This window comes from Nannospalax galili, unplaced genomic scaffold, assembly GCF_000622305.1.
Source record: "Nannospalax galili isolate Female #2095 unplaced genomic scaffold, S.galili_v1.0 scaffold186, whole genome shotgun sequence".
Classification (NCBI taxonomy): Eukaryota; Metazoa; Chordata; class Mammalia; order Rodentia; family Spalacidae; genus Nannospalax; species Nannospalax galili.
The window spans coordinates 4,566,296-4,584,376 of NW_008358774.1; the positions used below are offsets into that span (position 1 = coordinate 4,566,296).

General features: G+C 39.3%; 1 protein-coding gene across 4 annotated transcripts in view; it reads left to right on the forward strand.

Moving 5' to 3' along the window:
• Map3k5 (mitogen-activated protein kinase kinase kinase 5) overlaps positions 1-18,081 on the forward strand; it is a 260,949-nt gene that overhangs the window by 189,038 nt on the left and 53,830 nt on the right. For all 4 annotated transcript variants that reach the window (XM_008822054.3, XM_029558127.1, XM_029558128.1 and 1 more), the window contains 4 exons: positions 8,835-8,968; positions 14,527-14,654; positions 15,076-15,212; positions 16,797-16,902. In XM_008822054.3, the coding sequence (XP_008820276.1) occupies positions 8,835-8,968; positions 14,527-14,654; positions 15,076-15,212; positions 16,797-16,902 (505 nt within the window). The remainder of the gene's footprint in view (positions 1-8,834; positions 8,969-14,526; positions 14,655-15,075; positions 15,213-16,796; positions 16,903-18,081) is intronic.

The following is an 18,081-nucleotide window of genomic DNA, read 5'->3' on the forward strand; positions in this document are numbered from 1 at the left end:
TAATCATAGGAATACCAATCTTTAATGTTAGAAAACATTCTCATATTTCTACTTTTTGCATCACATCAGAAGAATCAACTCTGATACAGAATGATTTCTATAGTATTCTCAATGGGCTTTACAGCCTACTCCAAGAATTCAAGCATCTAGTTTTAAGATTCTGGGCTCCCTTTGCCACTGTGGCTCAGCTATTGATATTACTCATGTTTTTGTCAAGGCTGCTCCATTAGCATAGCATTCATGAATGGTTACAGTAATGTTCTGGGCTGAAGGATGGTGAGACCCACTTTGGTTCTTCCTTTCATGTCCTTTTATAGCCATAGCTACATACTATTCAGCTTTAACTTACATTTTGTATAATATATGATTTTCCAAAGTATATTTGATTATATTTTGTAGATATTTTCAGTATTTTCTATTTAAATTGTTTTATCAACATGCTATTTGACTAAAAAGAATTCCATTATTTCATGATCACAAGCAGAAATCAAATTTCAGCCCATGAATGATAAACCAAAAATAATTCCTTTTCTTTGCAACTTCTGTGCTGTACAAGAAGAGATCATCTTTAAACAATGGCTGAGATTTGTGTATAATATTATTTTCTGTCTTTACTTCAACTGGAATTAAAGTTGTTTTAATACATGAGTCAGTTATTCATGAAGCCTTTGAGTATCTTGGTGCAAAACAAAATGACAACTGACCAAGAAATGCTACTTAATGTTTTCAATCTTCATTTATGGTGGTATCAACATTCAGCAAACACTAACTGTTAATATGGTCCTATAAGCTCCAAATTCATAACTAACCCTGAGTTTCCTGACATTTGAAAAACTTCTTTGAAATCCAAGTTAGGATATATTTTTCTTTCTGACTGTAATGTTTCTTTGAATTAGTACAATTGTGGGATGGGTGCAACCTCCTTTAGGTCATGACCTGACCTTTTCTCTCTAGTGAGTTAAATCTAGTCTCCTGAGATAACTGAACTGGGGACAGGAGCCCTGGGTTCTGGTTCTAACTCAGTAATCAGCTTTGTGACTTTGAACAAATTTCATACTCCCACCGGTCTAAGATGATTTCATTCTTCAAATTACAGTTGAACAAGAAGATCCTGTCCTTTCCCAGCTTTTATTTTTAAAATAATTTTCCAGATTGGTACAAACTGTACAAGGTTATCTCAAAGATAGCACAATGCCATTTCTCAGGGAACTTTTCTGTCTTTATACAGAGACAGTTCCTTTTGATTCAAGGCTGTATTTTGTCATGGAAGGATTATGTACCCATATTCTAAGTGATTTAATGTGTTAATAAATTTATACTGAAGTCATCAAGCAATTGGGTACACTTGCCATTAAAGTTTTATTACTTATTACCTGTGGTCCCTGTTGTTCTTCCTGCCTTTCACATATTCCGGAAGAGTGAAGGCATCCACCCCACAATCCAGGACAGACACCTGAGAGAAGCCTCTACCCCCACTGCTTATTTTTTTCTCCTTGTCATCATCAGAGACCTCTGGCTCAGATTTGGAGCTCTCTAAGGAAACTTTTGTTGCTATTTGTAAAAGGAGTGAGTGTATTAGTTACTTTTATTGTTGTGCTCAAATGCCTAACAAGAAGCAACTTAAGGAGGAAGGTTTTGTTTTGGTGTACAATGCTAGAGAATGCAGTCCACTGTGGCAGCAAGTGCATACATTTCATCCAGTTAGGAAGCAGAGAGTAGACAGGAAGTGGCTCCAGGCTATCCAAGGCTTGTCCCAGTGACCCATCCTTCAAGCAAAGCCCCTAAAGTTTCCACAACCTTCCAAGTGAGTGCCATGAGCTAGGATCTAAGTGTTCAAATATAAGAGCCTGTGGGGTCATTCATGTTCAAACCACAGGAAAGAGGTTTTGTAACATATGATGTCCTTAACCTTCTCACTCTGACCTCTCATTATTCTCTACCCTGTGGTCTAGCAATGCTGTGTCCTTTCCATGCCCCAGCCACGGGCCATGCTTCCCTATAACTGGACTTGACAAATGTTGAGGCTGTCACACTTGGTAACCATATCCTCTCCTCCACCCTCTCCTCTGCCCTAGCTTTTCCCCCTGTATTGTCATTCAGTAGCCTATACTGGGCTATTAGCAGCCAACACCAGGCTTCAGCTTTCTCTCCTGTCTTATCACATAGTTGAGTGTAGTACTCAGGGTCTAAGCATGGGAAGTCAATCAGCCTGCTTTGAAGAATTTGAAGTTGGTGAGTGACCAAAACAAATTGTTCACTATCGCCTTCCCAAAGAGAGATAAGTCAGAAGGGCAGAGTAGGCACTGGAAACTACCTGGAGGGTTGTTTAAGAAATGTGAAGTCTGGGTTCTAAGGCAATGGCTCAGTGTAGTATGTAAGAGTAACTTGCTGTGCAAGCATGAGGACCTGAGTTCAAATTCCCAACATTCATGCAAAAAAAAAAAAAAAAAAGTCAGGCATGGTCATGTGAGCATCTGCAATCCCAGCAATCCCAGCATGGGGTCGGGGTTAGGGAGAAAGTGGAAGAAAAAGGATCACTGGGGCTTGCCGCCCACTAGCCTGACTCTCCAGTGAGAGACCATGTCTCAAAGGAATAAGAGGGAGAGTGATAGAGATGGACAATTGATGTCTTCTTCTAGCCAATATGTGTGCATATACCCCCCTCTGTATCTCTTTCTCTCTGTCTCTCTCTCTGTCTCTCTCTCTCTCTCTCTCTCTCTCTCACACACACACACACACACACACACACGTATGTGAAGTTGGGACTGGAGAGATGGCTCAGAGATGAAGAGCACTGACTACTGTTTCAGAAGATCCAGGTTCCATTCCCAGCACCCACTGCTTTCCCAGCAGCTAACAACTATCCATAATGCCAGTTCCAGGGGAATCTGACACCTGACACCCTCTCACCCTCTTCTGACCTCTGTGGGCATTGCATGACAAGTGCATGTGGGTGCACTTAAAACATGCAGGTAATACACTCATACGCACAAAATAAAAACAATAAAATAGTAAAAGGAAAGAAATGTGAAGTCAATGAAAGAACAAATATAATATCTTAATGAAGCCCGATGCCTAGCATAAAAAATTGACATATTCTTTCATTTCCATGGAAAAGAAATAGGTGCAAATAACTGGGGTCCTTTTGGTGCTAAATACGAAATACATCTGGCTCACTTCTTTACCTACTCCCAAGCACATAAATACTCCCTCCCTGTCTTTCTTTTCTTCCTATTCTTCTTCTCTGTTTCCCACACATACCATACCTCATTTTTACACATATGACTGACAGAGGCCTGAGGCATCAGAAAATGTGCTCTGTGAACTTGTTTCTACATGACTTCCGGTGCCTATGAAGAGAAAGTTGGCCCCTTGTGGGTGGAATGGGGATGAGCCAGATGAGAAAACACTTTCCTTTGACTCAGACATCTACAGGATGATGAAAGACCTTATGATTCCCTTTTCTGATAATTTGCCTCATAAACAGTAGTAAACAGAGACTTTAAATCAGTTCAGAATGGTCAACTGACAAACTGCGTTTTTCTCTTTTAAGATCCTATTTATGTTTTTGTACTGATCTGAAGCTAGGCACCCACAGTTATATATCCAAGAAAAATATATTGCTTCAAGTATTGCTAAAATATTGTATACGATCAGGATCAATTTACCATGTATTCATTCTGTTGGTTGCTTTCTTCTGCTACCTTAGGTTCTGTACTTGGGGGCATGCAAAAGGCAAGTTAATAGAAGACAGGAAGCTTGTTCAGTAAGTTAATGTTAGTCAATGAAAGAGAAGTTGCATACTAAGAAGTGAGTCCCCAGACAGCTGGAGTTCAATTTTTATGTATCGTCTTAATAAGAAGGGGAATTAGGGCTTCAGGGGAAAGTGGATGGTGAGATAGTAAAGAAAAAAAAAAACACAAGTGAAAAGTATTGAAGTTTTGGTGGTTTTATACGTGTAATTTCTCATCCAAATAGAGTACTTTATCTCCCTTTGGAAGTGTTGTGACTGCTGTTTTTTGAGACTTTCTTTATGTCAGCAAAAGCAATATAGATCAAGTATTTGTTATTCTGTGGCTGCTCTTTACTTAGGTGTTTTCAATCCAAAATAATCTTCATCCACATTGTTGGATCCAAGTGGATCTCACTAATCCACTAAGAAAATATTGGCTGCCTACTGTGAAGTGGATGCTGGTGATTTAGCAGAGACTAAGACAGAAAGATTCTGCTCTCATTGAGCCAACATTTAAGGAGAACACAAATACGTAAAATACAAAGAATGTTAGTGCCCAGTGTTAAGGAGGAAACAAAGGCAGAGGGAGATTCAGGAAATTACAGTGTGTCAGGGGTATGAAGTTTTACACAAGGAGATCAGGAAGATTCTTTTTTTTCCTTTGAGACAGGGTCCCCTGTAGCCCCAGCTGGCCTGGAACTCACTATGTAAACCAGGCTGGCCTCGAACTCAGAAAGATCCGCCTGCCTCTGCCTCCCAATGCTGGGATTAAAAATGTGTACCACCATGCCTGGCAAGAAAGATTCTTAAAGGAGGTGGCTGCTTGGGCTGGGAATGTAGCTCTGGAGCAGAGCAATACCCAGGAGAGATCCTGAGTTCAGTTCCTTAGCTGGTGACAGTTTAATGAGCTGAAAGAGTCAAGATCTATTTCATTAGATATTTGACCTATTATATATAGCATTCTATTACTGTTATTGATGATTATTAATGCTTTTTTCAGATTTATTAAGGAGGCAATACAGACCAAATACTAATAAAACAGCCACGAGGTGACTGCTCGAGCAATGTGGTTAGGTCCCAAAGGGAAGTGCCTAGGCTTTTAGAAGGAGGCTCTTTCGCTGAGGTCCCTTGCTAGTGTGGGGACTCGGTGAGTCACCACTGTGTTGTCTGGCCTTGTCAAACACATCCTCCCATGCCAGTTCCCTTTCCAGACCCATTTTAGATGTATCTGGACAGGCAATGAAAAAAGGATGATTCTAGAAGTATTCCCATTACTGCTTGGAAATGCAGCTGTTGTCTCCCTTAGCAACAACATGACTTGCTAACCTATTGCCATAGAAATAGAATACAAAACATGTAAGTAGTGTAATCACGCTATTTTTCAAAGACTTTCCTCTCCCACCTCCTTTTTTCTTTCCCATTGTTTGTCATCTACCAGCCCCTGCCTTCGTGGGCATTCAGCTCCCTTTCTGTGCTCATTTATCTGTCCATCACATATATAATTCTCTATCTTCATAGAACAACCAGCTTCCGGTCTCACCTTCCTTTCAAGGCTGCCTTTTCAATTTATATCTTTTTTTTTAAGAATAGAGAAATCAGTAATATAAAAGCATCAAAGCAATAATTGTCATTGCCATGGTTTTGTTTGAAGTATGCTGGTTTTATTAAAAGCTCTTTTGATTTTTATTTGTGATTGCTTTGTTCAATAGGAGTCAACATCTATACCTAATACATAATTTAACAAAATAGTCTAGAACTCTTAGATTCCTAGGGGCAACTATATCTGCACAGCCCGATCAGGCTTATGTGTTCTTCACTATACTGAATAAATATCCCTGTGGAAAGCATGCTTTCAACCAAAACTAAACTAATACTGATTCTAACATTTTTCAAGACAGTCTTCTATAGCTCAGGTTGGCTTCAAACTTGCTATATAACCGAGGCTGGCCTTGAACTTCTGACTCTCTTGCCTCTACCTCCAGACCTGATAATGACCATAAATGATTTACTTTGTTACACACTTAAAAAATTCTTACTACATTTTCTATAACTTGATTAATTAAGAAGACAATTTCTGAGCATTCACTGCCAGCTAAATAATGCCAAGATGAGGGATGAGCAATCAGAGATGAAGTCTTTGTTCTCCAGATTGTGAGGCAAACAAGTGGGCAAACAAGTGCTAGGCTGCATAAGGTGAATGGAAGGGCTCAGGGTGTAGCTCTATGGTAGAGTGTCTGTCTCACACGCACCATGTCCTGGGTTCAATCCCCAGCACACTAAACAGTGACAGTATTGACCACAAGGTGAGCAGAAGGTCTTGGAAGCACAGCAGGCTATCTTGAGAGGTGGGCAGTCCAAGAAAGCTTTCTGGAGCTTTTTTCTACAGCATGAGGTAGAATTTCAGAGCAACTGGGCGGGGCTCAGAAGCTCTGGAGTCTTCCCCACAGGAAGAAATTGAGGGAAAAATGTGAGAAGCAGGCAACAGCAGGCCTGAAGGGCACTCATGCTGGGCTGAGGAGTTTGGATTTCATCTTGAAAGCATCAGAGAGCCAAGAAATCAGAGGTGGTGGTAATAAAAATCGAGGGTCACTTTGGAACTTCCGATGTTGCAAAGTTTATTGTCAGTAGTCTGGAGGAAACTTATTGGAGAATGGAACAACAAGAAAGGAGGGCACAAGGGAGATACATAGGGACCGGAATAAGTGTTAATCTGAGGCATTAGCACAAAGGAAAAAGATGTAACATGGATCTCTGAGACTGTACAAAGCATTTGTCAATGGATTTGATGTAGGGAGTAAGGAAGGAAAGATTGGAGTCTGTGAGGGCGATTGTTACCAGATATGAGAAAAGTGAATGTTGACAATACACTGGAACATCTTTATGATCCTGGTGTTTGGAAAAAAAATTAATACTCATTTTTTAAAGTTATATGGTAATAGAATTTCCTATATAACATGGATAATGAGAAGATCACAAATTCTTAAATATAAGGGTCTGGTCTTAAACTACAGCTCTGATGTTTTCACTGGAAAACATACTTCTGATCATTTGTAAACTGATAGTAACCATAAGACTTTTTTACTGAGGCTTGGGCTTCTATGACTGTCAGAGAAGATAGGTGATTGAAAGTGGATTTTTTTTCTTTTTAAATTTTGAAGTACTATAATAATATAAGGTGGTGATGATTCTCAGTCTGAGCTATAGGTTTCTGTTTCTTTGAAAGAGACATTGGCAAAGTTGAGCTTCTTTGTCCCTGCTAATGGGATTCCAGCCAACACAGCACAGCACTGCCAAGGTCTGGACCACAGGAATTGGGTGTGGCTATTTGGACTCTTTTGGGTGGTATTCTTGACCTATTCTTACTGCATCCTTATAGGATCCCAGTTTCATGTCCCACATCTGGGCAAATTGCTAGGTAATCTCTGCTGCTTCTTTCATGCCCCACCCCAATCCTACATCCCCTTCTTTGAAGAAGACCTTCCTGGTTATCTGCTCTGAACAGACCCTCCTTCATCCTTATATTAGGCACCTACCATAGGAGAGCTCCCTTAATGTACCTGTAGGTATCTCACAGTGGATGTTCAATGTTGCCATCAAGCAAACCCACATTTCCTCTCCAGAGGTAGATCTCTGTCCTGAGAGACAGAGAGGCTTGTATCCACTTTCCCCCTAGCATAGTGATTTCTCCAAGAGATACACAGCCTAACTGCCTTCAACTGTGGCTTCAAAACCTGTTGGCAACATAATCTGGAGCTGGTGCCAATATGCCCTATTGTCCCCCAGAGAATCTGATTATTATCTTGTATTGGTGGTTTGTTCTTTTTATTTCTGCTTCCATTTATTTATTACATGTGGGGTTTGGTTGTGTTTTTTGAGACAGGACCTCATGTAGCTCATGACCTTGAATGCTCTGTGTGTCTGAGGATGACCTTCAATTCCTGATATACCTCCCAAGTTTAAAATTAAAGAAGTGCTCCATCCAGTTTTTAAAACATTTATTTCTTTGTTTATTTGTTTGTTTGCTCTGTGTGTGTGTGTGTGTGTGTGTGTGTATTTGTGTGCCCAAGAGTGTATCCCATAGCACACCTGTGGAGATCAAAGAGCGACTTAGGGGAGTCAGTTCTCTACTTCCACCGTGTAGGTACCAGAACCTCAGGTCATTAGGCTTGTGCTGCAAGCACTTTTACTAGCTGAGCCATCTTGTTGACCCCATGCTTCTTTTTCTAAGATTTATTTTTAATTATGACTATGTGTGTCTGTGTGTAGGTATGTGCACATGAATGTAGGTACCCTCAGACTCTGGTCAGAGGCACCAGATTCCCTGGTGCTGGAGTTACAGGTAGTTGTAAGCCACCCGACATGGGTGCTGGGAACCAAATTCAGATCCTCTGCAAGAGTAGTATCTGTTCTTAACCACTGAGCTATCTCTCCAGCACCCCTCAACCCCATGCTTCTCTTTAGAATTAATTTGGTATTTATCTTTTCCCTATATCATATCTGAGTGTGAATTTATTTTTATCCTATTTAGGACTCAATTTCTGGAAGTTGCATTTAATTGTTTCAGCTCTCTGGCCTTGTATATCATTATTTTAAAATTTTTCTTATTTTATATATTTATGTACATATTTTACAGTTTCTGTGCCATTAGAGTCTCTAAATGTGTCTGCTAGAATTAGCCAGGTATGGTGCTATGTGCCTGTAATCCCAACAGTCTGGAGGTGGAGGCAGGGTAATTATGAGTTCACTTTGTTCACTGTTCTCTCCTTCCCCCACCACACAAATGTTCTCCTTTTTGCTTTCCTGACATCTGTATTCCATTACTCTGTCTTGTTCCCCTAAGAACTTCAACTTATTATTTCACTTGTTAAAGCTATTGATAAAAAATATGTTATTAAAAAGAACTGGTGTTTGCTGGTTCTAGAGTGCATGCCTATAATCCCAGCACTTGGGAGGTAGAGGCAGGAGGAGGGTACTTTCAAGGCCAACTTGGGCTATATAGCAAGACCCTGTCTCAAACAAAAAAGCTAGAGCAACAAAAAAAATGGTATTTTAAATGTCACTTGCAACTAATGTTTCAATGTTCTCCCCCCCCTTTTTTTAGTATGACTACGAATATGATGAAAATGGTGATAGAGTCGTTCTAGGAAAAGGCACTTATGGGATAGTCTATGCAGGTCGAGACCTAAGCAACCAGGTCCGAATTGCTGTTAAGGAAATCCCGGAGAGAGATAGCAGGTATGGTCTTTGTGGTTAATAAAAGCTCTATTCTAAAGTGCTTTAGGTTGTTAATAGTGTGGTAGAAAATATGTGGAGATACTCTAATTAATGAAACTGTCTGGAAACTCCATTGTGTTAATTCCATGTCAGGTTTGTCAGTACACTGTTTAGTGACTCAAGTGCAAGACTTACCTAGGGGTGGAATGGAAGTGGGGAACTCCAGTCAGGGAAGAGAGGGCTTTCAAAGACTGGAGAAGAGAATAGCCCTCAGTATGTTGGGTCTTGTTGGATAAAGGTGGCTTATTACAGAGATAGAAGGAGAATAAGGATTGTCTCCGTAGTTTCCAGTCCGTCATGTAAGGTGCTTCATCATCATTCTCCTCTAACAAGTAGATCACTGAACACATTGAAAATTAAACTGGTCTTTTTGGTTCCATCAATGATACTAGGAGATTGCTCCCTAAACTGGAAAGGCAGATAGGCAAATATAGACAGTCGCAATTCACTGGAGCAGAAACTTCTGTGGAAAGCAGTGTGGACAAGTCTGAGGTTAAGAATTCCCTTAACCCACCCTTAACCCACAGGGACCCACTTGTGGACAACCCCCACACTTCTGTGAGTTTCGCTTTCTGAAGTTGTGACATGCCCTCACTGTGAATATAAGAGAAAAATCTGTATTTGTGGCATGGAAAGGAAACATTTTAAAATACATCAGAGTATTGTATTCTTTTCATCAAGGCTTGTTCTCAGAAGAAACTGCCTGAGCCTTCCCAGATGAGGGGAAGGAACCTGGTAGACTCTAGCCCAATAGTCTGTTCCTCTGAAGAGGAATGCTAAGAAGAATTTTGGAAGTCACAGCCACCCAGGGACACAGTCTCAAAGACTGAGGCATAATCCCAGGACTAGAAAGAGACTCTCCTCCACAACCCACCATCACATTACTAAAGGCTTGTTTACTGTGATTCTTTTACCCAGCATATCACATCAACCTTCCAAAAAACATCTTAAGGCATTCTAAATGACAAAAACATAATTTGAAGAAAGCTAACAAGTAGCAGAGCCAGAGCCAGGTATGGCAGGCATGTCGGAGTTAGCAGACTAAGAATTTAAAGCAGCTGTAATTAATGTAATTAATATGCTAATGGCCAAAGTACAGAATCTGGGAACATATGATCAGAAGTGGAAATCCTAAGAAAGAATTTAGGAAGAACTTCTAGAGATCAGAAACACTGTGACAGAAATGAAGAATGCCTGTGATAGCTTTTTTTTTAATGGACAGGACATAGCTGAGGGAGGTGTCTCTGAGCTTCAGGATCTGTCAAGAGGAAATTCTGAAACTGAAAACCCATGAATGAAAAAGACTGAAAAGGAATGCGGTAGAGAATAAGAGTTGTGAGACCGCTACAAAATACACACATGTCAGGAGACTGCCAGAAGGAAAAGTGGGAAGGGACAGAAGGACTGTTTGAAGAAGTGCTTCCAACTACACATTATAGTTTCAGGCAGAAAATAGCATCATTTGTAGGTACAAAAGAGCCCCTTGGGGAGCTAAGCAGCTCTGATAAACATCATTTTCTTGCCCTGGAGTGTTGCCTCAGGCTTTGTTTCTGAAACTAGTAATTCATCTCAACCTCATGATATTCCTGACTCATGGTTTGTCTTAGGTCTTCACTCTGACAGCACTTCTGCAATCAAATGTACATTTTCCACACACTGTGTATTCAAATTCTGAAAGAGAGAAATGAATTACTTATTACCCTTGCTTGGCTAGATTTTAATGACAGGCTTATCATGAGCTTATTTTGGCTTCCCTCAGGACCACACTTGGGTGGCCATGATGATAGGATCACATGGTCAGCCTCCTTTAGAAAAGATACTCCCTCCCCCCAACTCCCTGGGTTACCCACCTGCCTAACAGTGCCATTTGTAAATCACAAGCATCTTCAGGTGTTTCCAAAATGGAACCATAGATTTTCAGCCTTAGGTGTTCTCTCCCTGTGACAGGTGATGGTACCCCATCCATCCAGCTGTTTCAGGCAAAACCAGGATTCACTGGAGTCCTCTCTTTCACAATCCACTTCTACCCCACTAGGAGCCATGTCACTTGGCACAATCACTAAAACATTTTGAGTCTTTCTGCTCTTGCCAGTCTCCCCACTACAATTCCAGTCTAAGCCTTCAGACCTCTCACCCGAACTCCTTCTTAGTGTCCGCATCTAATTCCAGCCCCCAAAGTGTCATATTTTAATAGAAACAGTGGTAGAAACTATTCTTACATACTTGGTGTGGTTATATAAACTTGACGTGTTAAACTTTAATTAAATATTCCTACACATTATTAAGTAAGTGGATACATGGGGCAGACTTTGAAATAATACAAAAGTGAAATAAGTTGTCACTGTCAAATCACCACAATAATCATTAGTACATCCCTTTCTCTTCCCTCTCCAGATGAATTTAAATATGCACTTGAAAGACAACCACTTTTTTTCTAATCATACAGAATTTATTGATAACTACTTTTAAAATTGCCTTGAAGATTAGGTTTATTCAATACCATCATGCACTCATAAGGCATACCAACATCAGCAAAATGTTCTTGGTTCCTGTTCCTAACGGTGCAGTTGGTTATGTGTGTTGTTTGAAAATGCATACATGGCAGGCCTTTACCTTGAATAGGTGATTCAGGTGATTCATGTTAACAGTGCAGCAGGATTACAGAGAAGCTTCTAACACTTGCTATGAAGACACAGCAAACAGGTATTTCTACCCACACGCCCTGGAGAGGTCTGGATGCTCCGCTGGGAAAGACAGCAGCCACCAAGCAGGATTACTAAAGTACTCTAGTGAATGTGAACGATGTGTGAGGGAATATGCTGAATTGCTATCAGCAAAGAATGATTATGACAGCAGCCAGTTTCTTCTGGTGATTGGGGGTTATAGCTTAGTACTGAGGTATGTGCGAGGCCTGTGCGAGGCCTTGACTTCACACCAAACAAACAAACCTAGACCTTTCTGTATTTCCTTTACCTTCTAAATATACTTCGCTAGTGAGTCAGAGTTGATTTTGAGAGAGAAGTTGTGGATCTAACAGCGTTTTCCTAAATGTATCCCTAGCTAGTTGCTAATCACAGACTGGCTTTCTCTAACATTCTAAACACTCCTGAGCTATTAATTTCTGTTAATATTCCCTATCTAGCTGCTGTGTATAAGAGTTCACTGGGGAGCTTTTAAAATGCAGATGCTCAAGCTCATCTCCAAAAGCCCTAGCATGGACCTGGACATAGATATTCTTTAAGAGGCCATACAGGACAAGGAAATGCTCATTAAAGTTGGAAACTGGCCAGGTGTGGTGGCGAACACCTATAATCCCAGCAGTCAGAAGCTGAAGCAGTAGGATCCTGCTGTTTGAGCCCAGCCAGTCTGGGCCTTATATTGAGACTGTCTCAAAAAAAAAAAAAAAAAAAAAAGTCATTTTCTCTTTGCTACTAGTGACTTGTAGGGAGTGAGTCTGGAGAAATTTATAAGTAACTTTTTTAAAGCTAAGTCAATGTAAGTATTTCTGATGATACCACTTTGTCTTTCCATTATATTGTAACTGGTTGAAAAGAAATATGATATTATTATAATTCCCCTAGAGGAGCCTAGCTTCTTGACTTAACAAATTATCACTTTATCCTCATTTAGTGCTTGGCACTTACACTTGTAAAATTTGATGGGAATTTGTAACATTTCCATGTTGGAGAAGAATACTTACCCTTAGCTCGGTTGTTGTCTCTAGCTGATAACACTGTTACAGAAATCACTTCATACCAGCCCTTTTTAATTCCTAAGGCATTTCTAAAGAAAAAATGACTAATATATCTGAAATGGAAGGGTTTTCCCTTTGTTTATTGCTGGTTTTCTGAGTAATATTTAACACATTACAAAAGTTTATTTGAATTAAATGAATTTAGATTTTTATACACTGCTAAGTGCTTTAGCCTCAGAATTTATCTTGCAAAGCTTCATGAAATAGTATTATTCAACATTAAATCTTAGTGTTTGTCATTGCCCTTTCAAAAAGATCCAGTCTGTATAGGTGGATTTGTCATTAGAGATCCAAACATTCCTTAAGTGTGTGTTTGAAACAAGTGGGAGGCATCAGGTGGACATCTCAGAGGCTGTAGCATAGAGTCCTTCATACCTGTAGCCTCCATCATGTAAGAGTGTGCATGCGCATCCTTATATGTATATATACATTAGGAAATAGCATTGAGTCTCTGTTTATGGTTGCTGACATCCTACCATATTTAGCTTAGTAAATAAAGTTTATGGAAAGCCATTGATTTAGACTGGCCTCCTACACTTGACTGCAATATGGAGTCACTCGTGCTTAGGTTTTTATGTCACTAATACCTAAGCTGTTTATTTGTAAGATCTGCCCTCCCCCTTCCCCAACCAAGAGAGAGATGGCAGTCAAATTCCCAAACAGGCCAGTTTTTCCAGAAAAAAAAAAAAGCACCCAGATTTGCAGCACTCAGTTAAAGGAGCCCAGCCAATCCTCTATGCTGCCAGAAAAAGGAAATCTCTGTGTTAACCCATGCATGAATAATAACCCAAATCCAGCCAATGCTATTTGCCCCATATTGTTTTCTCATTCCTGCTTAAGTGGCTTTACAAACCCCAGCTGTTCTGCCGTGTCCCCATAGCTCCTGTCTGTTTGCGCTAGATGCTGCATAGTTCATGAGTCACCAATAAAAGCCAATTAAATCTTTAAAAATTAATTTGTTGACATTTTGTTCTTCAATAAGCTATACAATAATTCCATAAGCACCCCATTGATATTAGAATTCTTAAGAGTCTATAAGCTTTACAGTACTTCATATGGCCATCAAACAGCTATGCTGTTTCAGAAATATGATACCTTCAGAATCTGATACAGTAGCATACACTAAGCAGGTAATTTTTAATTCTTGTTTATAACTGGTCCTTCATTCTGGAGGCTTATTTAGGGATAGACAAAAGTAATATGATAAGCTTAGTGGACCTAGCAAGGTAAGGATTTTGAATCAATTGACTCAAAGAGATTTGGAATAGTCGATGAGCCTTTGGGGAGGCTGTTGAACATTAAGGAACTGGGAATTGTCTTCCTGGCCAAGAGCCTCCTAGAATAAGTTATGTTGACCAGGCAGATGGAACAGGATGCCTTGTTAATGTGCACAGTAAGCTGTGTGATGATTTCTAATCTCCTCGGTTGGCATCTTAATTCTGTCACTAGCTTTGTCATCTTGGGCACCGCAGCCATCTTTTCTGTGAATTAATTTCCTTATCTGTGACATATCCATCCCTAACAGTAACTTTCCATTTACTTGTGAGTTAATATATTCAGGGAACTTTGGACAGTGGCTGACACCTTTCTCCTTATCCTACTCTACCTACAGCTTCACAGAATTTATGAGAAATAAAGGCCTTAGATGGCCATTTGATTTTATTAATGGGCACATGTGCAGGTGACATTTTCAGTGTGTGTTGATTACACATATACACTGGAGTCTGGCTGGATACTTGGTTCATTGACATCTGTGTGTCTTCAGGTACTCACAGCCTCTGCATGAAGAAATAGCCCTGCATAAGCATCTGAAGCACAAAAACATTGTCCAGTATCTGGGCTCTTTCAGTGAGAACGGCTTCATTAAAATCTTCATGGAGCAAGTTCCAGGGGGTAAGAGATACTTTTCTTACTTTCAAAAATGTCGATTTCTAAGCCCTGGAAGAAGAGCTAAATTAAATGGGATTTGCTAGAGCATAGGTCTTAATTTCCTTAATTTGTCTATGCGGAAAGAAAAGTTAGGTGACGTTACCTTGACGCTTGTTAGGAGAAAGTAAAATTTGATATCATTTTAGTATCAATCATCATGATTTGGATTAAGGTTAGCAATCAATCATCCTTTCACTTAGACTGTATTGATAGTGACCATCTTCAAAATAGGGGTATTTTCACATTCATGTTTGAACCCAGGTAATTAGTACTGGGTTACTGAGAAGAACCAATGAGTGTTGGCTTAATGTAGTGTCACCTTATTAATATGCTTCAAAGAGCTCATGTGAGTGAGATTTGATCCACCGTTTCTTTTACTCTACAGGAAGTCTTTCTGCTCTGCTTCGTTCCAAATGGGGCCCATTGAAAGACAATGAGCAGACAATTGGCTTTTATACAAAGCAAATACTGGAGGGATTAAAATACCTCCATGACAATCAGATAGTTCACCGGGATATAAAGGTAGGATGCACCAGGATTCATCCTCATGGAGTCCTTTGTCTTATAAGTGTTAATTTTGAGAGGTGAATAAGTCCTAGAAATAGTGGAACTGTCAGATGTTGAGCCACTCCGAATTAGTTATTATGTTCATATTTTATGTGTTCTATGCAAGGAAGAACCTCCTAAACCATATTAAGTCCAACAGATTTTGCTCCCACTCTGTGGTGTTTCCTAAGAGTGCTGTGGGGTAGCGTGCACTACTATAAAGCTAACCAGGACGTGGTCTCTTTTTCTAAGGAGCTGACAGGCCAGTTAGTATTTGTATCCTTGCCCATAATAGCTACTTATAAATATGTATTTAATAAACAGATGAATGCATAGGAGAAAAATAAGCATCCCTGTTTCTTACAAGTATCACATATTTATACATTGGACCAAAATTATAACTTGTACAAATTTCTCAAAGAAAAACATTAGCTTCTGTTTAGAAATAAAATTGAAAACTAACAAACTTTTTGACAAAGCCTGGATTATTTAAAGTACATTCATTTGGTAACCAAACAGGGTAAACTCATTCTTGATGAGCACAAAGTCAAAGAACACAACCAGGAGGTAAAGAGTTTTATCTTTTATAAAACTGGGGGGAATGTTATTGCTTAGAGCAAGCAAGAAACGGTTTATTACTTGTAGTAAAGGGATGCCACCCCTGAAAAAGAAGAGCAAGAAGTATTTTCTAGGAGAGCCTGTCCATCTATACTCATACTGTGAAATACCCGGAGAGGCAAGCACATACCTGAGCATGCTTGATGTAAGGTACACACACATTCAGTTTAAAGTCAGAGATCAGATGTTTACAGGTAAAAGAGAGCAGACTCAGTTTGTCATAATGTACATGTTCAAAAGGAAACATGGCAAATGTAACACGGGTAGACAGAGAGTTTAGTGTTACAATGAGCAAAGTTTATTCCAGTTGCCTAAAAGAATGAGTCAAAGAGACTGTGTGTGACCCTTGGCTGGTTCTTCCTAAGTATCTTCAGGAGTTGTAGCTGAAACAGAAAGGACAGCTTTGAAGGTGTTAACCTTCTTTTAAAGGAACTGATGCTTTCTCCCTCGTAGGTGTAAGAGTTTATTCCTAAAGATAACTGCCTTACTTAGTGGCTTAAAACCTTGAGGTTAAATCAAAGAAAATGATAAAATGACCTTTTATCTCTGATATCTCTAAATAGGCCAAGGAAAGTAAGAAAACAACATAGAAAAGAAAATAAAGTAACTGGGAAATTTACTAAATGAATGATTTATGTAGGTATTGGACACAGGTCGCCAGGGCTATGTGTAACTGCACTGAGCTTTCCTCTTGGAACCTTGTGATCTGAGTAGCGATTTCTGAATAATTGATAATATATAAACAAAAAATTCTATGAAGAATTCTGTATTGAAAAGAAAAGAATTCTCTGTTGATATGAACTATTAACACAGAATTAAGAACAACGAATGTCATTATTCTTGTTCTAAGGCCTTTTTTTTTTTTTAAACTGGACTTAACAAGTCAACCACAAACAGCATCTGTAGGAAGATAACATTTTGACTGATGTATTCTGTCCCTAGGGTGACAATGTATTGATTAATACCTACAGCGGTGTTCTCAAGATCTCTGACTTCGGGACATCAAAGAGGCTTGCTGGCATAAACCCATGTACTGAAACTTTTACTGGTATGTTTGTATAGTAATGATACAAATCTAATATAATTAAAGAAGTAATTGCTAAGTGTGAGCATGAGGTGAGAGATAAACTTGAGTCAGTGTTCTCACACATGTCAGTGCTGGAGTTGCTTAATGCTCTCTGAAAAACGTTCTACAGGGTTTGATCTGCCTTCTTGTCTTGGATTTATGTGATTTGCTAAGTCTCCTGCTTAACGCCACTGAAGATTACTTTTAGCTCTCAACTTCTTTTTGTTTCTCGCCCTTTTTTTCCTCCTGGCTGGCTTCTAAGACTTCTTTTTTAAAAAATTATTTATTTAATAACCACATACTTAGAAGAAGCATTTCATTACAACAGCATTGATATCTTCAACAACAATTTCCAGAGCTAAGATGCATCTCTTTCAAAATTGGCTATAATTTTCAGGTTTACAGTGTTGAATGAATAGTTATACACTATTGTACTCAGTATAAACCCTATAAAACATAAAACTAAATAAGGTTTTAACATTTAAAAAAGATCTACATTTCATTATTAAAAGATAGTTTCATACAGAAAAATTCATTTTTAATGCAATTGACATTAAGATGTTTGCACATGCATTTCTAATCTCTATATATCTGATTATTACTAGTCACATTTTGTTACTTTCTGAGATCCTTGGCACCTGAGCATGGATATAAAGTTATCAGGTAGATTTATTTCAATGGTAATGTTTTTCACACCTACTAATTAACATGAAGAAACTTTTTATGCTTCTTCCTCAAAAAACTTTTTATTTATTGATTTTTGTGTGTATTTCATAGAGAACATCCCAAACAATCTTACTCATCTTTATACCCACATCCCAAATGGCACCCTCCCATATACCACCCCCACTGGAGCTCATATACTGTCATCCCTGTTACTGTCCACTGTGTTATCAGTGCCCCCAGCCGTTCCCCAGTGCTAGTCCATCCGCTGAGTCTAGTCAGCCTATCTAGAGATCCTTGTTTTAGGAAGATCATCTCTTCGTCAACTAGCAGCAATCAGGTGCCAACATTCTTTTAGATAAGATTGGGGTCTGCTGTTCATTTTCCCAGTTCTATGCTGGGTTACTGTCTGGGAGCATACATTTTTAAAAATTTGTTGATTTTGTGTGTGTATATGTGTATATCACACAGAACATCCCAAACCATCTTATTCAACTA